Source organism: Coptis chinensis, chromosome 1, assembly GCF_015680905.1.
Source record: "Coptis chinensis isolate HL-2020 chromosome 1, ASM1568090v1, whole genome shotgun sequence".
NCBI classification, from domain to species: domain Eukaryota; kingdom Viridiplantae; phylum Streptophyta; class Magnoliopsida; order Ranunculales; family Ranunculaceae; genus Coptis; species Coptis chinensis.
Window position 1 is genome coordinate 36085113 of NC_141456.1, and position 25879 is coordinate 36110991.

The window sequence follows — 25879 nt, forward strand, 5'->3', positions numbered from 1 at the left end:
ACTATCAAAGTCAACCAAAAACAGACCTCTATTTGGGATGTGTTGTTTACAAGGAAAGATCAAATTGCCTTTGCTTTCTGAACTGCCCCCTGCCTTTAAATCATTGTATGAAGGATCTGATGCCAATGCGAGGTCATTTCGTGAGCACATTTGGTCATACAATGCGTGTAATGCTTTTACAAGCCTTGGTGTTAATCCGGACATGCAGTGTATTGCATGGGTGTGGTCCAATGTCATTTGTTATACACGGAGGACTCTACCATAGAGTCGGATCACTGCTGGCAGATCCAGGAAGGGATCCTGTCTATTCATAGCTTTACTTTTATGATGGAAATGAGGCTTTGAATCACCGCCTTAGTTGGAATCCTCATTTGTCACGGGACGTCTTAAAAATCATTCAAGACACTCTTATTCAGTACGATGACTTCTACAACTTCTATAAGAATGCTTTTGAGATTTTAAATTCAAATGGTTCTGCAAACAACAGTATTTCTGTCCGTCTTCATTACAGCTCTGGTAGTGACCGACGACGATATAACCTTCCATCTACAGAGGAAATTGTTGTGGTATTACCAGGTAATGGGAATGAGGTTGATAGCTTGCGAGATATTGTTCTTCGTTTGAGAGGGGGAGGGTTAGAGAGGATAAGTGAGTGTAATCCCACTTATTTGCCACTGCATTATGTTCTTCTATTTCCTTGAGGAGAACTCGGTTGGTCTCCTGATTTACGCCAATGGGACGTCATAAATAATCGTCCAACAGATGTGCGTTTGACCCAGACGCAGTACTATGCTTATCGTTTGTTTGATCGCCCGACAGAGTATTCAACGATCTTGCAGGCAGGGCCTCTATGCCAAGAATTTGTTGTTGACGGTTGGGCTTCAACCGAACAGAACAAGTTGTGTTATTTCAGAGATCATCAAGCTGAGATTCGTGCAGAGTTGTATTCAGGATTGACAGATGTTGCGGCCACACGAGATTGAATCGGATCAAGTGGGCCAGTGTTTTATTCTGCCATCGTCTCATACAGGGAGTCCAAGGCATATGTATGAGATTTATCAAGATGCAATGGCGATCACACGATACAATAAGCATCCGGATGTCTTTGTTACGGTCACTGCAAATCCGAATTGGCCAGAAATTCAAAATGAGCTTAAGAGTCACCAAACAGCATCTGATAAACCTGCATTGGTCGCCCGAGTATTTGAGATGAAGCGAAAAGCGATAATGAATGAAATCTTAAAAAATGACGTGTTTGGACTGCAGTGGCACATGTTTACACCATTTAATTTAAAAAATGCAGCCTCCCACACATGCACGCTCTCATATTCCTTCAACATGAGGATAAGATTCGCACCACTGAACAAGTGGATCGAATAGTTTTTGCCGAGATTCCAGACCCAGACACTCAACCTGCACTATTTAAGACAGTTATGAAGTGCATGATTCATGGTTCGTGTGGTGCTGAAAACCCACAAGCACCGTGTATGCAAGATGGCAAGTGCAGGTTCCATTATCCACGAGAATTTGTTGAAAAGACAACGATGGATCGAGAAGGGTACCCTCTTTATATGCGTCGCAACACAGGAAAAATGTACAAGGTCAAAAGCAAGATAAGAGGTAAGCATACCGTTGACAACCGAAATGTCTCTCCGTACAATTTGTATCTATCTGAAATGTTCGACTGCCATATTAACGTTGAAGTATGTGCATCAGTTCGGGATGTCAAATATATCACTAAGTATATTTACAAGGGATTTGACAAAACAACTATGGTGCTACCTGGAGCGAATGACGAGATCCAACAGTACATCGACGGGAGGTATATCGGACTACCAGAAGCTGTGTGGCATCTATTAGAGTTTAGAATGCATGCGGAGGTACCAAATGTTGTTCGCTTGGCAGTCCACTTGCCTGGAATGCATCGGGTTATTTATAAAGCAATAGAACCAATGGAAGAAATTATTGCTCGAGCTAAGCGTCAAAAATCAACTCTAAATGCATTTTTCGAATGTTGTGCTAAATATCCACATGCCAGAAAGTACACTTATCAAGAATTCCCTCAACACTTTGTTTACGACAAGTCTGAGAAAATTTGGACACCCAGGAGCAAAATTGTTATGCTATTGGTCGGATGTATTTTGCAAGTCAAATCGCGGTGAACGTTTCTATCTTAAGCTTGTTGTTAACTGTTGTAAAAGGCCCTTGATCATTTGAATCATTGAAATTTGTAGATGGTGTTCCATATAGTACATTTAGAGCCGCATGTATAGCACGGGGACTGTTAGAAGATGATGAGGAGTGGAAACAGTGTTTAGAGGAGGCAGTTGTGATGCAAACTGGGTATCAACTACGAAGACTTTTAAGTGTTATCCTTCTAGAGTGCACTCCAACACGTCCAGAACTATTATGGGATAGATTTGCATTACAAATATATGATGATCTTGCACCCAAGATGAAAACATTGTTTCTCATTTCAAATCCATCTAACGACTAACTAAAAGACTACGACTTATTTTTATTGGACAAAATCCTTTTTGAGAGTGCTAAGAAGCTTTCAGATTTCCCAGACTTGCCACTACCGAGAGAAAATTGGAATAAGGTAGTTGGCAATAGACTTATTTTGGAGCAACAACAACTTCAGTATGAGGGACTACAACAGGTGGCAGATGATAATGTAAGTTGACTCAATGAAGAGCAACGACAAGCTTTCAATGCAGTGACAGATTCTGTGCACAATGCTAAAGGAAAATTATTTTTCTTAAATGGAGCTGTGGGTACTGGAAAAACATTTCTATACAATACAATTGCAGCATCATGTCGCAGTATCGGTAACATCGTGATTATGGTGGCTTCTTCTGGAATTGCATCTTTATTATTGTCTGGAGGCCGAACTGCCCACTCAAAATTTAGGTTACCACTAGATGTGTTAGAAGACACAGTATGTGGATTTGGTAAATAATCATTGCAAGCCGGACTTTTCAAAAAGACGAAACTTATTATTTGGGATGAAGTCCCCATGCAACATAGACACTGTGTAGAAGCTGTTGATCGATCGCTCCAGGATATATGTTGCAATAAGCAGCCATTTGGTGGAATCACTGTGATTCTCGGAGGGGATTTTAGGCAAACTTTGCCCCATCATACCGAAAGGTGTTAATGCGTGAAGAATTTGTCATTTGCATCATTGAGGGCGATCTCCGCTCTGGAGACATGTGGAAGTCTTGCATTTGGTTCAAAACATGCGGCTTGATATGACAGAGCCAGATAATATCGACTTTGCAAACTATTTGAAAGAGGTAAAATATCTACTTTAACAATTTATTTTGAACTATATTTTTGCAAATACTCTTACATAGTAGCTCATTGTCTAAGTTTAACTGATTTGTTTAGATTGTAATGAATTCGAAAGATACTGTAGAGCTTCCATCTGGGATATGACATTGCAGAAATCTTGAAGAACTCATTTACTCTGTGTACCCAAATTTGAACGTGGAGGGCACAACTTCAGCTGATTTTCTAAGAGAGCGCATACTATTCTAGCTGCACATAATGGCGATGTCAAGGAAATCAATGACACTGCTTTTTAAAATTGTTTCTGGAGATGTTATTGAATATTTAGCAGCAGATAAATCAGTTGAAAAAGATGGCAACTCTCCCGTGAATGGAGGTGATTATCCAAGTGAGTTTTTGAATTCATTTGATCCCTTAAGTTTACCTCATTTCCAACTAAAGCTAAAACGTGGGAACCCGATTATGCTGCTAAGAAATATAACACCAAGAAATGGACTTTGCAATGGAACACGACTAATAGTTCTTCAATGTACTCCTAAAGTGATTCAGGCTAAGATTTTAATTGGAGACAAAATAGGTGAGCTGGTACTTCTCCCGATAATTTTTTTGACGCCTTCATCTAATGACATGGCAGTTCTAATGACATAACGTCAATTCCCTGTAAGACTCGTGTATGAAATGACGATAAATAAATCACAAGAACAATCAGTCAACTACGTTGGGATAGATCTACAGACACCTGTTTTCAGTCATGGACAATTGTATGTGGCCTCTCAAGATGCACATCATCAAAAAGAATTAGTGTCATCCTTCCACCAGATACTTCTAATTGCACTACAAATATGTGTATCCAGAAGTTTTGTTGGAATAAACCTTTATGTCATCCTTATTTGCAGAAGTTGTTGTCTTTTAGTTATTTTACTTAGTAATTTTGCAAGTTAAATAATTCATTTTCTTGGTGATTTTGTAAAATATGTTGTACAAAGGTTAAATGTATAAAAGTTAAACAATTAGGAGAACAATTATTTTTAAAAGATTCGTGAGCAATTTCTAGTATATATATCTAAAAAACAGCAAAATTTTGGGCGTTGGATAAAAAAAAAAAAAAAAAAAAAAATCAAGCGCCCATATCTAAAAACACCGAAAAAGCAATTTCTGAAGGGTTTCTATTCCTCTCTCCAATCTCTCATGGGTTCCTCTTCTCATCCTATGAAAAAGGCTCTTTCCCGCAAGTAAGCAGACTTACTCAGTAGAACTATGATGTCTCCAATGGTATCCACGTCCCACTGTATAGATTTCTAGATTTGAGGAAGTTGGTATCTGCTCTATTTTATTGTATTTTATTTTGGGTTTAGCATTCTTTGTTGAGCGGTTTGAATGCCCTGATTGCTCTTCTGCATGCAGGGTTCAGAAGGATGTGATGGAGTCATTATTCTTGCAGAACCCTTTAACCCTTGAAAAAGGGGCTTACAAAGGAGGAAGGCAATCCTATTATTGAGAAGCTTAAGGAGTTGGGAGCTACAGCCGTGTTTATGTTTCTCTAATAAAAAATGGTATGTCTAACAGAAGTTCCATAATGTGTTTGTTCTTGACCTGATGAAGATCATAACTGAATTAGTGTAGACTGGTATTCATTATCCTTATCTATTGGAAGAAAGTTAGGATTCGAGGTTAAGATATTCAAATCGTGACCCTAGTTCTATGGTTTAGCAAATATAGGTTCTGATGATCGTATTTTCAGAGTGAAGGATATCTTTACTGCCTCCAATGTGACCACTCTCTTCAGTTCCATAGAGTAGCATTCTAGCTAATTACTAAAGCTTAGTTAGTACATGTTGGGTGGTAGTGAAGGGAAGAACTAGAAACAATATAGCCAAATTACACCCTGCTCTCAATAGATAGAGGTTTTACGGTTGTTCCTTAATTCGGGCGTGTCTTGGGAAAAACAAAAAGGGAAGGGCAGCATTGAATAGCTATTCCGATGAGTCAAATTGTTATTATATTTATGTTGGTTAAGAGACATCATACTACTTAAGAAAACGAGGGAGCATGCTGTCCTTATCCTTCAGTATGACTTTGTCATACATTTTTGATTGGTTTCAGTCTTGATCTTGAAACATTCTTAAAGCGGCTTCAGATGATTATAATCCTTGTTCTCATATTTTAATGAACTTATTTTATTTTTGTTCTTATTTGGTTTATGAAGTAATTGCCTTAAAACTGTCATAACTAGACGAAGAATATTTTTGGGCATTCCATTTATAAATGTCAGTTGTAGGGCCCAAAAACACATTGAGAATGTGCATTAATCTCTGAAGTTATTTGTCCAATTTACAATTTTCCTATACCATTCGATAATAAGTTGATTTTGCAGGCTTCACTATTTAGGAGTTTTAATGGGAAGCTAGGGCAAGGGTGGTTCAATATTCATCGGGGCTTGTCTCTGCTTGGCGAGGGGCGGGATTTTTACGTGAAGCGTAAGAATCCCGGAAGATGACCGAGAAGCTTGAGTTTGAAAGTATGACCCACGGGTGAATCATCAAGTGTTGTTTACCGAGGCAAAGATGAAGTAAGGAGTTATGTTTTGTCTCTGGGAGAATGATATAACTTAAACACTCGCCCCTCCACGATGCTTTTGAGATTTCTTAATTGTTTAGATCTAGTTGTTATTCAACTTTTTATGTAAAACTATTTTACCTTTCTAGGAAGAAAATGATGCTTGCTCTATTTCTGTGTTACCTGTTTTGCACCTATTTGATGCCATATCACTGCCAAACTTAAATCTCCCAGAAGTGTGCATTTGATTATGCTAGTGATGTATAAAAAAAGTCTATCAAAGGTCGGAGGGTGAAAAAAGTCTATGTGCTGGTGTGTGCGCTGGTATCCAAGTACCTATGCATGGATCTTGCCTGAGATTAGATGTGACTTGGTGGCATCATAGGGTGAAAAAAACAGAACTAAATTAGTTGGGAAACTACCAAAGATGCTCTTAGGAAAATACATACAGAGTCTGGTTCCTCTATAACCGGTACAGAGATGAATCTCTGTAACTGTGTTATTGCACTGTTGGATGGTCTTGAAATACACACATTTACCTCGAAATACAGACCTTGACCTCGACATCTGTGTGTTGTGTATCTCGGCACAGATCTAACGGTGCAATAACACGGTTACAGAAATTCATCTCTGTACCCGGTTATAGAGGAACCGCCTTCATACATCAATTCAAAATGCTTAAACAATATAAATTGACCCAAAAAGATAAAACGATTATAATGATGTGGATTATACGAACCACATCACGCATCACAGACAAAATTAAATCATCCTCTGTTCAATTCAAACTAGAAACATAAGGGTTTCCCGAACTGGGGTAAAAATATCCACAACATCCAATAGGAATATTTTGCGTGAAAATGTATTTACTTTTTGAGTGTGAAACCTGATCTATTTCTAGCAGACCAGGTAAAAATGGTCTTGTCCATCAATCACACAAGTTGTAGTAGTCTTCTTTTTTTTCCAATTTACATTGACACGGGTAACGCGTGTCGGTGTCCGACACAGGTACGGGTACATAGTGTCAAACACAGCGACGTATATGACATAGGACACGGCAACATATCTATTTAAAATGAAAACAATTACTATTAATTAGCTACACAACTAATTCTTGGTTCAAAACTTTACACAGCGCCTCCTTGCATATCATGGAGTTGTAACAGATTTGCTCTTAATATTTTAGGTTTTAAGAGAAGCGCTAGCCTAAATGTATAACGTGTATGTGTTAATCTCAACCCGGTGAAGAGCCCATCCCCAAGGTTGAAATTGAGAATCTTCTTTACGGTTCTAATCCTATTCTAATAATTTATCAACTTGAGGGTGGAGGGGGTACAAATACATGATGCCCTTCTTTTCCTAAATGGTAGAGTATGCGATAGCGACGGACCAAACACATGAACCATAAATTGGTGAAGTTTACAGTATGAAATGTTCTAGAATTAATCAAAAAGTTATTATGTTACTAACTTTTACATTGATTTCTACATCTACATAAATATAATCTCTATAAACCCCAGTAATAGTGTGTCAATTACCATAAAATAAACTTTTACTTCAAAATTAAATCTAACAAAAAAAAAAAAAAGCAATTGTATTTAACAGATACTATATAACATGAGTGCAAAACATTAAAACAACGAACATAAAGTAATAGCGAACCTGATGATCCAATATCTTAACAACAACCAAGAAAAAATCATTATCAACTTCCTTAACATCCTTAGACCCAATAACAGCCTCCTTCATCCTCGATAGCTTTGGATCAAACCCTTCCCCAACATCAGTCTCAAACCACCCTTCTTTAAACAACCTAACACACATCACTCATGACTCAACTGAAACGCTTCAAAATGCACATCATTACCACCATCTCCATTCACTCCCATCTTAACTATAGCTGTAACCTATTCCTTCAATCCACTCTCTCCATGCAACTCCGCCATATGATGGTACAAAAGAATTTTCATCGACATCAAAAAAAATTCATCGATAATTCTGGAACAAATTCAAATCCAGAGTTTATGTCTTGTTTGGAGAGAGCAATCGATGAGAAGAGGAACCCATGAGAGATTGGAGAGAGGAATAGAAACCCTTCATAAATTGCTTTTTCGGTGTTTAGATATGGGCATTTGATTTTTTTTTTATCCAACGGCCCAAATTTTGGCTTTTTTTTTTGATTTTTTTTTTTTTTACAAAATGGTCAGTCTCACGATTTTTTCTGATGCTTTTAGGTGTTTATATATATATATATATATATATATATATATACTAGCATCTGTCCTGTGCTACACATCAGCCAAGTTTTTACTAAAATGAAAATTCTTAAAAAACTAAAATTTTTTTGTGAATCTCTCACTAAGAATAAAAAAAACTAAAGAAAAACAATTTTTTTGTGAATCTCTCACTAAGAAAGAGAAACAATTTTCTAAAAATGGGGAAGATATACAATTCCTATACATAAATTTTAGCTTTTTAAATTAAGAAGACTATCCTAAAATTATTGATTGAAGAAGGAGGTGATTCAATTTTAATAGAGATTAGGGAGCCAATTGTAATTAATAAATAGGAGAGATGTAATTTAAATAAGCGTGGGAAGTGGTTCTAAAATCTTAAAATTGAGAGATTAGAAATACACTGTTCAGTTGAGAAGTGTGGTTCCTACAAACCCGGCTATCATATAGTATATATATATATATATATATATATATATATATATATATATATATAGGAACGCCCATATGAACTCTATTCGGTTATATGAACTCTACTTCGACTGACTCCAAAAAAACTCCACCACTAAATACAATAAATTAGAAGTTGATTTTTGGTGGAGATGTTCTCCACCCAATAGAGAACATCTTCACAAAAAATCAACTCATTTGAAGATGTACAACCTCGTCAAAAATCATTTATAATGTTATGAGATTATCCAACGGCCCATATTTTTTAAATTTTGGTACAACTTTTGACAAGGTTAAATATATTCAATTGAGCTGATTTTTTGTGGGGGTGTTCTTCATTATGTGATGTATATCTCTACAAAATATTAGTCCTCAATTCATCTTGTAAGTTCACTTTTAGGAGTGGAGTATCTTTGGAGTCACTATAAAGTGGATTCATATAACCGACTCACCTAGGCCCAAGTCGTTTAAAAAATCGGTGGACCAATTAGGCGGGCTAGACAGACTAATCAGCCTCTAGGTGGTCTAGTCAAGCTTAATGGGGGTTTTTTTTTTTTTTTTTGAATGATTAAATGTCAAAAATTAAATACATGTGTAGGCTTAAGAATTGAGTGAGTTTAAAATACTGAAGTCTAATGTAAAATATATGCCACTATAAGAAAGAGTATGTTTTTATATGAAGCAACTATTACACATCTTTGTAATAAGTATCTTTGTTTGTGTTTATTTTTTGAGTTATGGTAAATGATTTTCTTCATTTAATTTCTTGTAGTATGGGTGTGTATTACTATATATATTATAAGATATATTAGGGGGGGAAAAAAAAGCCTAGCGCTCATAGCCCGTCTAGGCGGTGCCTAAAAGGCTTGGGTACTAGGTGCTCTCCCACCACCCAACTACCACCTAGTGTTTTTTAGCTCCATAACTTTTATATAAACCGGGTTGTTTCGGTTGGGTTGGACCGTTTATTATTTCGCGTCAGGGGTATACTTAATTTTCATCTACCCGAGCCGCTTTTAATTTCTCGTCGAGAGTATACTTGACTTTTCATTTTTAATTTCGGTTGGAATCTATGTGAGTGATTAAAAAAAAATAAAAAATCCCCCGATCTGTTGAGGAGAGTCACTCCCTGATAAATTAATAGGAATTCACATGTCTACACACAACAATTATAAAATATAATTGCAAGAATGAGGATCAAACAAGATTGAGTGTGTTGTAGGATTCGTAATGTCTTTCATTACTGTAGAGGTTTGGTGTTTAGGAGACAACGACCTGATGATTTGTTTGATAGGGAATGGTTGCACTCTTCTTGGGATAAGAGTTGCCTACGTATCAAGTTTCTTGGGGTAAACTTGAATCAAGCCTTACGTAGTTCATCTCTCTCTACTTATAGATGTTTGAGCTGACTTTCCTTATTTGCTCCAGGCCGTTATGAAGTGTAGATCCACCTTGTGTGCTATCTTGATGATTCGCCATTATTCTGATGTTACAAAGTTAATGTCTCCTTGATTGTTGAGTTGACTGAGCTCCAGGATTGCGCTAGTTGATTTGCTTCCATATATGGTTGTAACTACTGCTTAGGACAACCTGAGTTTGGGTCATTGGTACGCTCTGATGGATAGGTATGAGCTGATGGATTGATGCGACCTGGTGTGTGGACACATGTACTGTAGTGCAGAACGGAGGGTACTGACAATTACAATTATGAAACACCTGGGGAGTGATCACTTGTAGGATTCGCAGAAATGAGTGTGAACCTTAAATAACATTTGATCGAGCATCTCAGTCTCCAAAACCGAAAATGGGGAGTGCTCAAGAACTGCCACTTCTCATAGACAGAGATGACAAGGAAATATCAAATCACCATCTAAAGCATCGTAGAAGTTCATTTGGTTCATCTCTTATAGCAGAAGGAGACATCGAACCTATACATAAAGTAAACAATTTCTTTAGAGAATTCTCGATCGAATCGAAGAAGCTATGGTTTCTTGTCGGCCCAGCTATCTTCGCCTCCATATGCCAGTACTCACTTGGTGCTATAACTCAGGCCTTCGCTGGCCAAGTTGGTACTTTAGAACTCACTGTTGTCTCAGCCCAAAATTCAGTCATAGGCGGGTTCTCTTTTGGTGTCATGGAACTATAGTACACTTTTTAGCTAATCCAATCATTTAGTCAACCACATTTATTTCATTTAAGAGATTGCTACATGGGGTTGTATCACACACACACACACACACACACACACACACACACACACACACATATATATATAACGTGGTAGTAAATGTATGTTGTACTACTTACAATACTCTGTCGTGTATTTAATACAATCTACTAAATATTTCCATGGAACAGTTAGGAATGAGAGTGCCCTAGAGACACTATGTGGCCTGGTCAGGCATATGGAGCAAGACAACTTGATATGTTTGGGATCTATATGCAAAGATCATGGGTTATCCTCCAAACAACTACTTTACTTTTGACATTTATTTACATAATTTCTGCACCATTGTTGAAGTTAATTGGACAACAAGATAATATCGCTGAATGATAAAATGTAAAACGAATAGTTTTACCTACGAATAAGTAACGAAACTCAACGCAAGTAAAACTAAAACTAATTTCATGCTTAATTATCAAAGTACTCTACTCTCGCATGCTATTGCAATATAGTTGGAATAGAAAATTCGTTCCATTCCTAGTTCTTTAGAATTCTAAGTTAACTATGATTATCAGTCTATCAAAGTTAATGAGAGTAACGATAGAAATTATACTATGATGGCAAACTACTAATCAGGATACGATAATTCAAACTATGGAATTACTAATTTGACGATATGAGGAGAAATTAGGGGGATTTGATTCCACCTTAACTCAACTTAATTTACTAACGAAGAATTGTCGTAATCCGAATTGAAATGCTTTCGCATAACAATGTGGTCTTCCTAATCCCTAATTGTTCATGGTAATTTCTACCAACTAACAACTAGCATATGAAACAATCAAACTCATTCTCATGGTGAACTAATTATTTTCTAGAATGGAATGGAATATCACGAACTATTCTACGCTAACAAAAATCAAGCTTTATCAAGGCTTCTTCAAACCCCTCTAATGGAGGTTTTAGCCTTGAATCATTATGCTATCATTAATATATAAATCATAACAAGACATGATAAAAAGGATTATAAATTTACTTATTTGATTTAAAATGGAAATCTAATCATGCAAGATTGAATTGAAACTAGTAATGATAATTAACTAAATCTATGAATTGAAGCTAAAATGATTTAATGAAATGAAACTAGATTTATGAATAACTAACTAACTTTATTGATCTAATAAATAATAACAATACAGATTCAAAACTGAATTTAAAACAAGGTAATAAAACTAATTAATGGAGTCTAAACTAATTTATTTTCTAATCTAGGTCTAGCTTATTAGTCTACCTCCTTTCTTCTTTTCAATAAGAGAAAGAGATCCCTAATTTCGTGCATGGGCCTGGAGCCATGTTTTGAGCCGAAAAATCGAGCCCAAAACCCAATTTTTTCAGTCCACAGAGGCTTTTTCAGTTGGATTCAACTTCAACAACCTTTTAGTCTATTTCTGCTCCTTTGATTGGGTCAAGGCTTGGACCATTGGAAATCTCTTTCCAAGACGGTCGTTTTGACGTAAGGTAGACCCAATTCCGAGGTCTGAGTCTAAGGATACGGCCTTCGGAAGTTCTGCTAACTTTTGTGCGATGTTTCTGCCTGCGTTGACTTTGACTTTTCCGCTTTAACCGGGCTTTAAAAAGGCTTTTTCTCCTTGAATCTTGGCCTTTAATCACAGAACTTATTAGCAACCAACCCTTGCTCCTTTATCTCGCAAAAGTGACACATTTATGTACATAATTGACTCCAATGCCTGAAATACATAAAAGCACGTAATCAGCATTAACTCTTATTTATTACTCGCATAATTGGTCTAAAAGTATTATTATTAAGAGGTTAAAACTACAGTTTTGGGCTCTTATCAAACCACCCCCAAACAACATTTTGCTTGTCCTCAAGCAAATATGAGAAATTAGAATAAGTGACCAAAAATGGAGTTCTAACTAATCTCGTTTGGCCGAGTGCGATTGCATTGACCATATGCAACAAGGCCTTAAACCACTACAATGACTAAGAAATAGAACTATTATTTCCTTATTTATGTCTCAATTATTTATACATCTCACTAGCAATGAATATAGAATAACCAAGTCGAAACCTAAGCTAATATATGTATAATAATCAATCATCTATGAATAAACATATATACAATGAGTAATACTATGAAATGCACTAGCAGGTCCGTTTTTGAAACTTTGGAATAGCGTCCTTATGTAGGTCCTCACATAAATGTCAAGACAAAAACACTCTGATTTTTCCGCTCAAGTTTCGCTACTCCAGTGTGCAGTGGGCACACTTTACCTTACAATCTCAATGACACACAAGGAAGCCGAAATCGATCAAACACATCTGCCACTTACTATCACACTAACCTGTTCCTAATTGAGCTAGATGTCTTATTTAGGTGTTGCGGAGATTAGGTGATGGTTTAAGAAGGAAGGAAATGAATATTCAAAAAGAACCAGTCTGAGATAATAGAGTTTTCATATTATGTAACTAGAGAAAACCTTGTTTTTTTTACTTTTGCTTCTACATTTTTTTTTTTCCAAATTAAGCTAGGGTTAGGCAGATCCTCACCTGTATTGATTTAACTGTTTCGTACATAGATTTGCCCACTTGCGTCGTCATTTACAATACATTGTAATCTATGATCTAAAAGGGGAACAAAATGTACAACGGAACTAGATGCGTCATGAAGAGAAGCTAGATAGTCCGCAGTTCGGTTCACTTCTACACTTTGTTTTCATCCTTAGCCATTTTTTCTTTTTCTTTGGCTTTTGACTCCTTTGATTATGTTTTTGGAGTTCTAACTCTTTATTTATTTTATTTGGATGGAAACTTTATTTTCTTATTGGAAGCGACTAACAAATTCTTGATTTCAAAGGTCTTTCTCTTTTCTATTCGTCTATCTCTATTCTCAGATTCGTTCAAAGAGTGGGCAGGCTGATTTTATTTTTATTTTGTTTTGTAAAAGGGTAAAGGATTTGCGGTTTATGAAAGACTAAAGAAAGGCTCAGAGGGGCGACTAGCGGAAAATAATTCATAGGTTTGAATTTTTGGCTATATCGATCCAAAGAGGGCCTAAATTCTCGCTTAGGAGCAAGTGGACGTGTGATTTCTCTATCCGGATTTTACTTCTCCTTTATGTCATTTCTCAAATGTTTCACTCATATAAGGTTTTAGGCTATATTCTCAAAGGATTTGTAGAATAAGTACTCTAGCCTAGATTTCAGAAACTTACTGTCAATACAACATAGATACTCATGCAATATATTTATAGAAGGATGCAAAGATTATTATCTACATATTAACCTAAGTTTCTAAAAACTATTCTAATGCAAAAGCTAACGTGAGACTTCTAGATTATTAAGAGCATAGAGAAAGAAACAATACCAATATTCCTAAGTGTATAGCATAAACTTTTTATTTATATTTTTGAATTTTTACTAGAAAACAAGTGCATATTGTACATATCTATATCCTAACAGATGCCTTAAATTACGTGTGTTTCTATGCCACCCCCAAACAAGAAGCATGCTTTGTCTTCAAAGTATTGAAATAAAAAGGGTAGAAAAATACCATGGAAACGTGTGAATTTTGGAACATATGCAAAACAAGGTTAAAACATACTAATATAGATAAAGAAAAACAAACGCAACTCTATATGAGTTCCATCCGTTATGGGGATAACAAGAATCAAATTGCTTGGGACATAAGTAGACACTAACTAAAACTAAAAACTTACCTTATCTCCCGCGTTTAAACATCATCCTCCTCCTCATCCTCATCCTCTTCATAAGACCAAGGATCTTTTGCGTCCTGCCACGCTATAATAACTTGCCAAGCCCTTCGCCGTGTGTCATCCACCCGTGCTAACCTGTTAAGCGTTACTCGGTCTGATGGGGTGTAAGGAGCAACCAAATGAGGTTGCACCTGCCATCCCGGCCAAGTCATAACTCGAAATGAATGAACCACGCAATTGGTGGGTCTCATGACTTCAATCCTTTTCCAATCCGTGAACTGAGTACATAATTCAGGTAAACAACCGCGCATGATGCGGCAAACCAAAACAGGCATAAGAAGATACTTATGCCTCATGCTATGGGCTATCTTAAGACTAGCCACTAAAACTCTGGGAATGTTATATCGGTGACGTCCTTCAGCTAAAGCAAGAAAAACGTCACAAATGATACTATTTGCAGAAGTAAACTGTCACTCCCCTAAAATATTCATCAGGATGAATAACATGGTGGTGCCTACATTCAAGGACAGGCTACCAAGGGCTATGCTATATTGCCCTTGGTTCATTAAACGAAACACCCCTCCCTCATAATACTCATGGAAATATGCATAGTCATAGAGGTATGCATTATCGGTCATATATCCCCACATGTGTATATGATCAAGCAAGGGCAATCCCGAAACTAACGCTACCAAAGACTTACTGAATTCCATTGTCATGTCATTAATTGCAAGGGAAATTTTTTGTTCTCCATCATGGTTACAATAGAAATTAATATTATTGTAGAAATATGCAGTAAGTTGAGGTGAATACGAGTCGTCATCACTTACCAGTAGATGATGCCATCCTAACTGCAAGATCCTATCGCGGAACCAACCTCCATAGGTCTCGCTTCCCAACAAGTCTTTGAAAGACTGCTTAGGTATGACTGTAGGAGATGTCATCACAAAACTACTCTCTAGAGAAGGTGCAAACGATCTTGGAACAACCCACAAAAAATCAGAATTTTTCGTGCCTATGGAGGTCGGGGCGGGTGGCGCTCAAATTTAGCATTGGCAGGGCGTGGGTCGCGCTCAGGTGCAAATGGAGTAACAGGCGTGTCAGCGTTAGGCATGCTCACAATTTGTCTTGGGAGGGTGCGGGTCGCGCTCCGTGTGTTCTGAGCAGGGTGATCAAGTGAAAAATAAAAGGAAAAATTGGAGGTTTAAGGTGAGAGATGAAAGTGAGAGGTGTGGGTTTTGTGTGGAGAATGAAGGGAGTTTATATAGGGTTTTAGTTTCTAAAACGAATTAACAAGTTGCCAAAAAATTTAAGGCAGTTGCCGGAAACAAAATATTTCCAAAACATAAAATGGAAACAACCCATATTCCTTATTCCAAAACAAACATAATATCTTTTAGATTGAATTTAGAATAGCAACTTCCTAACTCATTGAAATTTCATCCTATCAAAATATCTAATCATAGCCATGCCAATATTGGCAACATTCCCAACAATTATCGCAAAATTACTTCTAAAATTGTGGATTTTATAAAAGCAATGCTAAAAGAAATAATACCACTCCCAAACAATTCGGGAAGGTGGGATTTACGCAAAAATCATCGCATGCTTAGATAAAACCCAATTTAAATAAAAATAGAAATTCAAATAACAATTAACTACAGAATTCAAATTTAACTACTGAATTTAACAACTTAACATCCAATCTACTAAAAACAATAAAAACAACATCAAAACAACAAATTTATAGAACAAAGTTTAGGATGGAAATACCAACACCCCACCCCCAAACAAATTTTATAGAACAGAGTTTAGAAAATTTATTTTAAACGTAGGTATTTTAAAGTCAGATTCTCGAGACTTCATCTCTAACATATGTATATAATGAACATGCAGTTTACCATTTATCAACAACCGAAATAGTTGCGGATCTTGCCATAAATAATTAATATGGAATGCACCCCCAAACAAAATCAAGCACCAAGATTTTCTACGATGCAACTTAGTGAAATGAAAGCGAAGTCTGATAGACCTAGAACGTAACCGAGCATACACCTTTTTCTTCATCTTTGAACGAAAGGGTGTCCAAGTGAATGATCGTGAGAAAATAGATGTTTGTGGAAGATATGTTGGATATGTATAAGTTTTAAAAGGAAAGAATGGAAAAAATGGGAATGTGGGTTTAACACAAAACTCATTCATGGTGTAGGTAGGAACTGTCTCAATTTTGAAAATAAAGGTGTCAAGTGCCTTGTCCTTGGGAATTACTTCCATATTAGGAGGATTTAAAAAATTATGAAGTACAGGAGAAACAAAAGGGTCAAGTGCAAACTCAAGGTTCCTTTGAAAAGGTGGAAAGTGGGGAAAATTGGAGATGGAAGATGAATGAGTGATAGGATGATGTGAGGTGGATGAATGGGGCTCGGCTAGAGCTCTCAGGTCTAGATCATCAGAAGCCTTGAGATATGCAAGACATTCCTCAATAGGTGGGTCAAAAAAATCACTGGGATAGAGGGTGAAAAATTCATCTTCCGTCATAGCGTCAAGGGATGAATGGATGTTGACAGGGAGGGACTCGCGAGGTGGCAAGGAAGAGTCGAAGGAAATCTTCCTCGACTTTCAGGGAGTTCTTGTCGAAGTTGGAACTTCCAAAGGAGAGGAATTTGTGCATCTGATTATCAGGAAACGTGGTTTTGAAATAATCTTGAGCTAAGCTCTTGATCATGCTAACCTCTCCATCTTAAGTCATATCTGGGAACTGTTTCGTCGCTTTAAAAATATTTACCTCAACAGAAAGATGGCCAAAAGACAAGGACATCGAACCATCACGACAATTTATAAAAGCGTTGGCAGTCGCCAAGAAGGGCCGCCCTAAGATGATCGGAACAGAGTCGTTAGCAACTTCTGTATCGAGGATAACAAAATTAGCAGGATAGTAGAAATCCTGAACCTTAACAAGCATGTTTTCAACCATCCCCTTAGGATACTTAACAGACCGATCCGCTAATTGCAACATCATTTTAGTAGGTTGCATCTCCTGTAGACCTATTTGTTTATATAAATAATATGAGAGTAAGTTAACACTCGCCCCCAGGTCTAATAGCGCGGTCGTCATGTGGGAATCTCTTAAGGTGCATTGTACAGTAGGACGACCAAGGTCCTTGTACTTAACAATTCCATTACGTTCGGTTAAAGTCGGAAACTGGTCTGTTAAAAAGGTGTCTTTAGGAATATTTATCTTATGCCTAGTAGTGCACAAATCTTTAAGAAACTTAGCATGGTGAGGTAACTTCTTAATCGCTTCAAGAAAGGGTAGGTTTATCGTTATATTTTTAAAAACTTCCCTAATCTCATCGAAATTCGTATCCTTGTTTAACATTGCTAATTGATAAGAGCCCAAAACTGTAGTTTTAACCCCTAAATAATAATACTTTTAGACCAATTATGCAAGTAATAAATAAGTGTTAATGCTGATTACGTGTTTTTATGTATTTCAGGCATTGAGAGTCGATTATGTGCAAAAATGTGTCACTTTTGCGAGATAAAGGAGCAAGGGTTGGTTGCTAAGAAGTTATGTGATTAAAGGCCAAGATTCAAGGAGAAAAAGCCTTTTTAAAGCCCGGTCAAAGCTGAAAAGTCAAAGTCAACGCGAGCAGAAACAGCGTACAAAAGTTAGCAGAACTTTCGACAACCGTATCTTTGGACTCAAACATCGGAATTGGGCCTACCTTATGTCAAAACGACCATCTTAGAAAGATATTTCCAATGGTCCAAACCTTGACCCAATCAGAGGAGTAGAAATGGACGAAAAGTCTATTGATGTCAAATCTAACTGAAAAGGGATCTGTGGACTGAAGAAATTGGGTTTTTGGCTCGATTTTCCGGCCCAAAACATGGCTCCAGGCCCATGCACGAAATTGGAGATCTCTTTCTCTTCTTGAAAAGGAGAAAAGAGGCAGACTCATTAGCTAGACCTAGATTAGAAAATAAATTAGCTTAGACTCCATTAATTAGTTTTATTACCTTGTTTTAAATTCAGTTTTGAATCAGTATTGTTATTATTCATTAGATTAATAAAAGTAGTTAGTTATTCATAAATTTAGTTTTAGTTTATTAAATCACCTAGATCTAAATTCAATTATTTAGTTATTAATAATTTCTTAGTTGTTAATTCAGTTTTGAATTCTTGAGTAGATAAATATAGCAAATTTATAATCTTTATATCATGTCTTGTTCTAATTCCTATAGAAATGATAGTTTTATGAATCAAGACTAAACTTCCATTAGAGGGGTTTGAGGAAGCCTTGGTGAAAACTTGATTGTGTAGTGTAGAAATAGTTATAAGATTCTATTCCACTCTAGAAGGTAGTTGATTCGCCATGAGAATGGGTTGAACTTCCTCACATACTAGTCATTATTTTGTAGAGATTGCCATGAATGATTAGGGATTAGAATGACCAATTCTTATCGTAAGAACGTAAGAATTGGATTACAACAATCTATGCTAGTTTATTAAGTTGAATTCAAGGTGGAATCAAATTCCCCTAATTCTTTATCTAGACTCGAACCTTAGTATTTGAATTGCCATCGTAGTATAATTTCCATAATTACTCTCATTGATTTGATAGACTGATAATCGTAGTTAATTTAGATTTCTAAAGAACTAGGAGTGGAACGAATCTTCTATTCCAACTCTATTGCAATAGCATCGAGAGTAGAAAAACTTTGATAACATGAAGAAAGAAAATAGTTCTAGTTTTACTCGCGTTTGAGTTTCGTTACTTATTTATAGGTAAAACTAGGTTTTCCGATCCCCTCTATCACTCTAGGGAAACGGTGGTTTCTCTCTATATTTAGTGTATGGATCAACATGATGTCTAACCTTGGCTTTCTGTTTCTTAGGTTGTGGTTTAATTGGTACCTCTATAGGGGTAGGATCTCCAGTTTCTATTTCGGTATCTAGTTCAATATCTGGTGTAGGGACTACTGGTGGGGTAACTATAGGCATAGTTACGGCGTTATTAACCACTCTGCCAGAACGAAGAGTGGTGTTTCATTACTAGTATTACTGTTTACTTCAAAGGCTGTGTTTGTTGTTTTAGGATTAGGTATCGCTTGACCTGGAAACACACATTTGGGTTGTACTTTCTTTTGGGCTAACTTGCTATAAGAAAAGTTGGATGGACTGTAAAATCTGTTGTTGGGTTTGCATAAAGGTGTCGAAATGATCCGGTTGTGGAGGAGTGTTTGTTACAGGTTGTGTGACAGGAACTATGTCACGTTGATTATTAACAGGTGGGTTGTGATAGTTATGATTAACCGGAATGATTTCTCTATTAGCATTATAATTATTATTGTTATAATTATTATAATTCTCTTGTCCTTGTCCTTGTTGTAGGGGCAAAAAGTTAACCCGACACTCCCGATGTGATGGTGCTTCCGAAAGCTCGAAAGAGATGGGGATTGGGATTTTTGAGGAAGAGAGACTGCACCAACGTTCTGGTTCCCTACGTACCCAGTGAGAAATCCGGGATCAAGTCTCTTAAAACGTAGTTTTGGAGGCTGCAGAAGCCTCCATATATATAACAATCTTTTGCCTTAGCGGCCAAGAAAGAGATTCTCGAAGATTGCCTTCCATGATGAATCCTAGTATGATCTTATCTAAAATAGGATCATTCCCCAAGATTTCATCATATCCTTGTGCAAGATCTTATCGGATTGCACTAGGATTTCTCGCCTCTGCGGATCGGGTTACTGGATCAGAATCATCCGGACGGATTGGATCCATGAACTTGGGCCACCCAGATGGATTTCTCACCTCCGCGGATCGGGTTACTGGATCAGAATTATCTAGACGGATTGGATCCATGAACTTGGGCCAGCCGGATAAATTTCTCACCTCTGCAGATCGGGTTACTGGATCCAAGTGATCAGGACGGATTGAGTCCATGAACTTGGGCAGTCCGGTGGGCCCTGAACCTGTTGCAAACTTTGATGGATTAAAGAACCGGATGATCCACAACGTTTTTAACAACTATCAGGCTAGTCCGCTGCTGGCATGGGCCCATACCTGGTCCATGGTCCGAGTAGACTTTGGATTGGAAATATGATGTAGGGTACACATATTTCCCCCTCTTCAACAGAGGAGCAAATGTAGATGAAGGTGGTATGTTGAAGAAGAAAAATGATGGAAAAAACCAAAATGGCATAATAAGGAAAGTGGAACGTGTAAGGGAGACGGGCGGAAAATAGTCGAAATACACAAAAGCGAACAAATTGAAGAGTATAAACGGAAATGATTTTCGTAGGTAAATAGTGAAAAAGAAAAATGAAGGAGAGTGAAAAAATGTTACCATGAGAGGTAAACTAAAAATAGAGAAGTGGGTGTAAAGCAATAAATGATGTGAATCATAAGATGGGCTAAAGTTAAAAGGTGGGAAAAGTAAAAGGGGTTGGTGGGGTAAAGAAAAAATGTTGGTAATAAATGGGTGGGTGGATAAGTTAAAAGAATGAGATAACAATTGTGTGGGTGGGGAGTGAAAGAAAGAAATAAGAAGATAAAGAAGAATAAGAGGACAAGTGAAGAACTAAGCCTTACCATGAAAGTGTGCTTCTATTTTTCACTTAATTCCTTTATGTAGTTGTCACTAGATGTTAATTAGGTAAAGTCTTTCACTTTTACCATATGATCTTTAGGAGATCTCTTTGAAAACACATAGCTTGAGTACTTTAGTGGATAAAATAAGTGACCAAGTTAGTGATATGGCCATGGAAGAGACTAATAATGTCCAAAAAAGAACAAAATAAGCTGAAATAGACTTGACCCGGTGAAAAACCATGATGATCCGGCCTGAAAACTGTTGACCCAGCAAAAAAGCATGCTGACCCGGCCTAAAAACAAAGGAAACTCGTTGGGCCCAGACTTAAGGAGGCCTAAACCGGCTTGTATATCACCGGAACCAGCTTGTATACCACTGAACCTGCTGGGAAAAGCCAGAATCAACAAGAAAAACGCCTGGACAAGCTATAAAACGCGTGAACCGGCTGTAAAAACTCCCAAACCGGCTGAAACCGTCCCGAACCAGGTGAAAAACGCCTGGACAAGCTGGAAAATTGCTGAACCGGTTGTAAAAATGCCTAGACCGGTGAGTTGCTGGTGCCGGTGGTATAAGATCAGTAGAACTTTAGGCTTGTAGATGTTGGGTTTGTGGAAATTGGTTTTGGGCTTGTGAACTGTGTGTGGGCTTTTAAATAATGGGTGTTTTGGATATTGGAAATTAATGGGCTTGTGGATTTTGGGCTTTTTGCAATTGAGCTTGGAGAAATAATATATATGGGGCTTTGAAATGAAATCCGACCAGACTAAGGAGACTAGGGGGTTGGGTCAAGACCACCTAGCCCATACTTTGAGGTCAGGACTCCTGTTATGCCTCGACCACACTGGCCCATACCTCGACCAAACTAAGAAAACGAGGGCGACTTCAAGAGTGCGCCTGTCACTTGGTTCACTTCTCTGAGGCACTTCAAGAGTACGACTTCGGTCTAATAGCCTGGTAGAGACTTCTCCATCCAAACTAAAGATAACTAAGGATGAGTCAGAAGTTCCAATTACTGTACTTAACATTCATAGCATGTCCATATTCATTATAGCTTGTGTACTTAACTGGCCATGTGAATGTAGGACGACGCATGCGCCACCAATTCAACGATGGGTGCCAGGAGATAACTTGATAATGGATCATACAGTGACGAAATTAACAGCTGAAGACATCCGAACGAGATTCAACATACCATATTACATTGGGATTCGAAAACCGCAGATGAGGGGAACGTCGTTAACAGATGCAGTGAGACCGGGTGAAGTTATTGTGAGCTACTATCAACTTCTCTTCGGTCTACGGTTTCCATTAAACGAGCTATTGGTCTACTTGCTATCCATGTGGGAGGCTTCACCAGGTCAAATGTACATAACATTTTACATGATCATCTCCCGGCTGGAAGCGATTCGCCAAGCGTACCACTTGCATATGAACTGAGAGTCCATCTACTACATCTTAGTTCCGAAACCTGTTCTTTCCAGAGGCCGTATTTGCCTTTGGGTGACATCACAAGTGGGGGGTTGAAGCCATTGGATTTCTTCGTAGCCATAAAGGATGGGACACACCGTGTTACATACTCAGTAACTGGAGGCGGCCAGAATACAAAGAATTTATCCCGTGTACATTTAAAGGTAAATTGACCCTCTAAATGAGTTCGAATTAATCATTCATGTTTGACAACTAACCGAATTTATCATTCTGGATCAGGTGTAGATGAGATTCGTGCACCCGAAGGGGAATTAACTGAGGAAATGTGGAGTAATCTGAATGTACTATGTAGCCTACCGCCAATGGCATATGACTTGTCATATCCAGACGAGGTGGTCTGGTGGATACATGATGTAATGCCAACGCCGGTAGGTACCGGTCATGTTGTTGGTGGGGTTCTGAGAGCGCCAGGAAGCGCAACCTTTAACAGTGACCTTCCTCATGGCTCTCGAGTACCAAATGTGGCAAGGGAGGCAATGCCAGAGATGCATGGAAGGCCTCGCCAGAGACTAGCTACCCGACACATATCATATGTGCCACCGGTTTACTCATGGGAGCACACCGAAAGTGTGAGTTCCCGGGTTGCATCTAGTGTCCATTTGAACTCGGAGAATAATGTTGGAACTCCGCGTGGAAATAACTATACCACAGGTGACTCATGTGTGTGCGAGCATTGTATTTTTGTGGAACAGCTTACTTTGCGACACGGAAATAAAAACTGACTATAATTCTACTTGCTAGGAACAGTGTCTGGTCCATCGCAAAGGAGAAATCTTATTGTCAGTAGTTCAGAGGATGAGGAGGAACCAGATGCCCCCAGTAGCTCAGAGGACGAAGAGGAACCAGATACCCCCATAAATGATCGAGGGAAGGGTGTGCAGTTGGGAGAAACACCACCCCATACTGTTCCGGCTTTTAGGTCAGCTGCAACTAGTTCTAGTGATTCTGGGTTCCGTGTTAGGAGTGGTAGGCCTTCGAGAGTACCTTTAGATATAATGCCTATCAGTAGTATGATACCGACCTTTGCAGCAGATAGGTCGCGTGGATCTGATGGGAGTTCGGCGTCACATAGAGAGCGAACCCCTAATGTATCTGATACAGGAACGAAAGTACTTAATTCCACGTCATCTGGATCTCGTGGCCGCCGATTTGCCTATAGGCAATGTCCAAATCCTGATCATGCTCCCCGAGAGTCATCGCCGGTGCTGCCATCGGAAGATATTATGGAAGCGATTGACGCATTACAATGGAATATAGACAAGGTAAACAACAACACTTGAACTTGTAACTTTATTAGTAAAGAAGCAAATTAACACGATAATATTTATATGGATTGTAGATACGGGTGTTAGCCACATGACGCTATGAGAGCCATTAGGAGGAGAATGCTTGCTTAGCCAGAGAAATTGCCGCACGAGACGCGGAGCTTGATGCGCTAAAGGAGGAGTTATCCCGATATCGTAACAGTGCTTGAACTGTTCCTATCATAGTTTAGATTTGGTGTACATGTATATTTGCATGAAGTAGCTTGTTTTAACTCGGCAGAGATAAAAACTCAGGCAATAAGTTGGATATGTTGAATGTGTAACCATCCTTATAAAAGATTAGACGGTGGTCTACCGTTGTCGCGACTATATCAATGCAACTAAGGCACTTGACGAACAAGCGTAGTTACATTGCAAAGATTCTCCAGTAGATGATCTTTGTGGAGACCAAAGGACAACCAGAAGTGCCTCATTAGTTTGATTAATCTGAGTGTAGCTTAGATTGCACCACCAAGGGTAGACGCTTGATGTAACCTAAGCAATCGCACCTAGACCAAAAATGATACATTATCATTCTTGGGTTTGCGTTGTCGAATGATGATACCAGGTGTAGGCCCCCTGCACCACGCAAGCCGAAACTGAAGTGCAAGATGGCCTTCGCCACCCGGGTTTAGTAAGAATATAAACTATTGCACGTTGGAGGAAATTGTCACCGGCGAGTAGAGACATCAAGGAATCTGTCAGCAAATATAAACTATATTTCATAAAAAATATGCCCCCAAGTAGGCTTTGACACGTTAGAAAACTTATGGACTAAACACTTCGAACCGCATGGTGTGGCAGGCATGAAGAAGAAAAATAAGTGAGTGGCATGAATGTCGATGATCAAATAAGACTTATTATGTAATGGGTATTTGAAAGTGTTGGCGTAATAATATAGTCTAAGATTTATATTGTAGTAAATTGTGAGAAAATAAAAGTGGAATACTTATCTGAATGTCTGGAGGTAAGATACTTATCTGGTTGTAGCTTTCCTGTGACACAATATTATAGAAGTTTGACATTTTGAACCAACACCATAATGTGTTGGTTGAGCATTAGATCTTCTCTATATGCCAATGTTTCCGTAGATGACAACAGGAACTTTCCCCATCAATCTTATAAAACTTCTGACGCATACTGTTTTTGTTTTAATTTCGTAAGCATTGTCGTGCATCACACTCTCGTGATTGCAATTGAACTTTATATTGGATTTTCTTTGGTATGATTCTGAACATCCAATCTGCCATAGTGGAAGTTGGAACCCAATTGGCCTGGTATGATACTTTGGAATGTTCCCCACAAAGTAACGTAACGTAAATGGAAATGAAATTTATTGATAAAAAATGGAAGGAAAGTCCAATGTATGTGAACTTTATTGGTGGAACTAATGATAACTAATGTAAGTGACATATCTCTCTTGTACATAAGACCCAATCGCCTGGTTTGCCATCTTGCACGCAACTTCTTGTCATAACTGCACTCCATAGAGTCCTGGTAAGTGATGAGATTCTGCAGGGCTTCATCGTTAAGCTCCTCCACCATGGCTTCGTCACGAGCCAAGATGTCAACATTCATCTCTATGGAGGTATTTGGTTATAACCAGAGGAAGCGTCCATGAATGACAGACACTCGAATCTCGAGGTTGCATCGACTAGATCTGAGATGCGAGATAATGGGTATGGATGCACTGGGCAAGCTCTGTTTAGGTTGTGGAAGTCAATGCAACCCTTGAGCTTCTCAGCAGGACCATCCCCGATGTGTATTCTGGCAGCTCTTGCGCTTCCCACAAACAAGGCGGCGGCGGGGGGAGGGGGGATTCTCTAGTGGCTCCAGAGTGTGTGGAACTGCTTCAGAACACCCGTTTTCTCCGCTCTGAGAAAAGGATCTACGATGGCTCGACTGCCCCACCTCTGCAGTGGTGCCTGGAACAGTCTCCATGTTCTGTCGAGTCGCGCCATGCCGATTGGCAACTTCTGCATCATTCATTGCAGTTTGTTCAGCCATGGTAACTAGGACGTTCGAAAAATAAGGTCGAGGATATCAAGCTCCG

The 25879-nt window shown here is 38.2% G+C and overlaps 1 protein-coding gene, 1 long non-coding RNA gene and 1 pseudogene across 3 annotated transcripts in view; all 3 read left to right on the forward strand.

The window, feature by feature from the left end:
• Positions 1–1068: 1068 nt before the first annotated feature.
• Positions 1069–2497, forward strand: LOC147523744 (uncharacterized). The gene is made up of 3 exons (XM_086572265.1): positions 1069–1253; positions 1304–2136; positions 2235–2497. Exons 1-3 carry the CDS (start codon positions 1069–1071, stop codon positions 2495–2497), a joined length of 1281 nt encoding a protein of 426 aa, XP_086428391.1.
• Positions 2498–4460: 1963 nt separating this feature from the next.
• LOC147523745 (uncharacterized) lies at positions 4461–5695 on the forward strand. The gene is made up of 3 exons (XR_015196765.1): positions 4461–4526; positions 4699–4847; positions 5669–5695. It is a non-coding gene; the product is annotated as an uncharacterized LOC147523745 (long non-coding RNA).
• Positions 5696–10653: 4958 nt separating this feature from the next.
• LOC147523746 (protein DETOXIFICATION 29-like) overlaps positions 10654–25879 on the forward strand; it is a 30263-nt pseudogene continuing 15037 nt past the window's right edge. The window contains exons 1-2 of the transcript XR_015196766.1: positions 10654–10679; positions 10897–11068. The product of XR_015196766.1 is annotated as a protein DETOXIFICATION 29-like (transcript). The remainder of the gene's footprint in view (positions 10680–10896; positions 11069–25879) is intronic.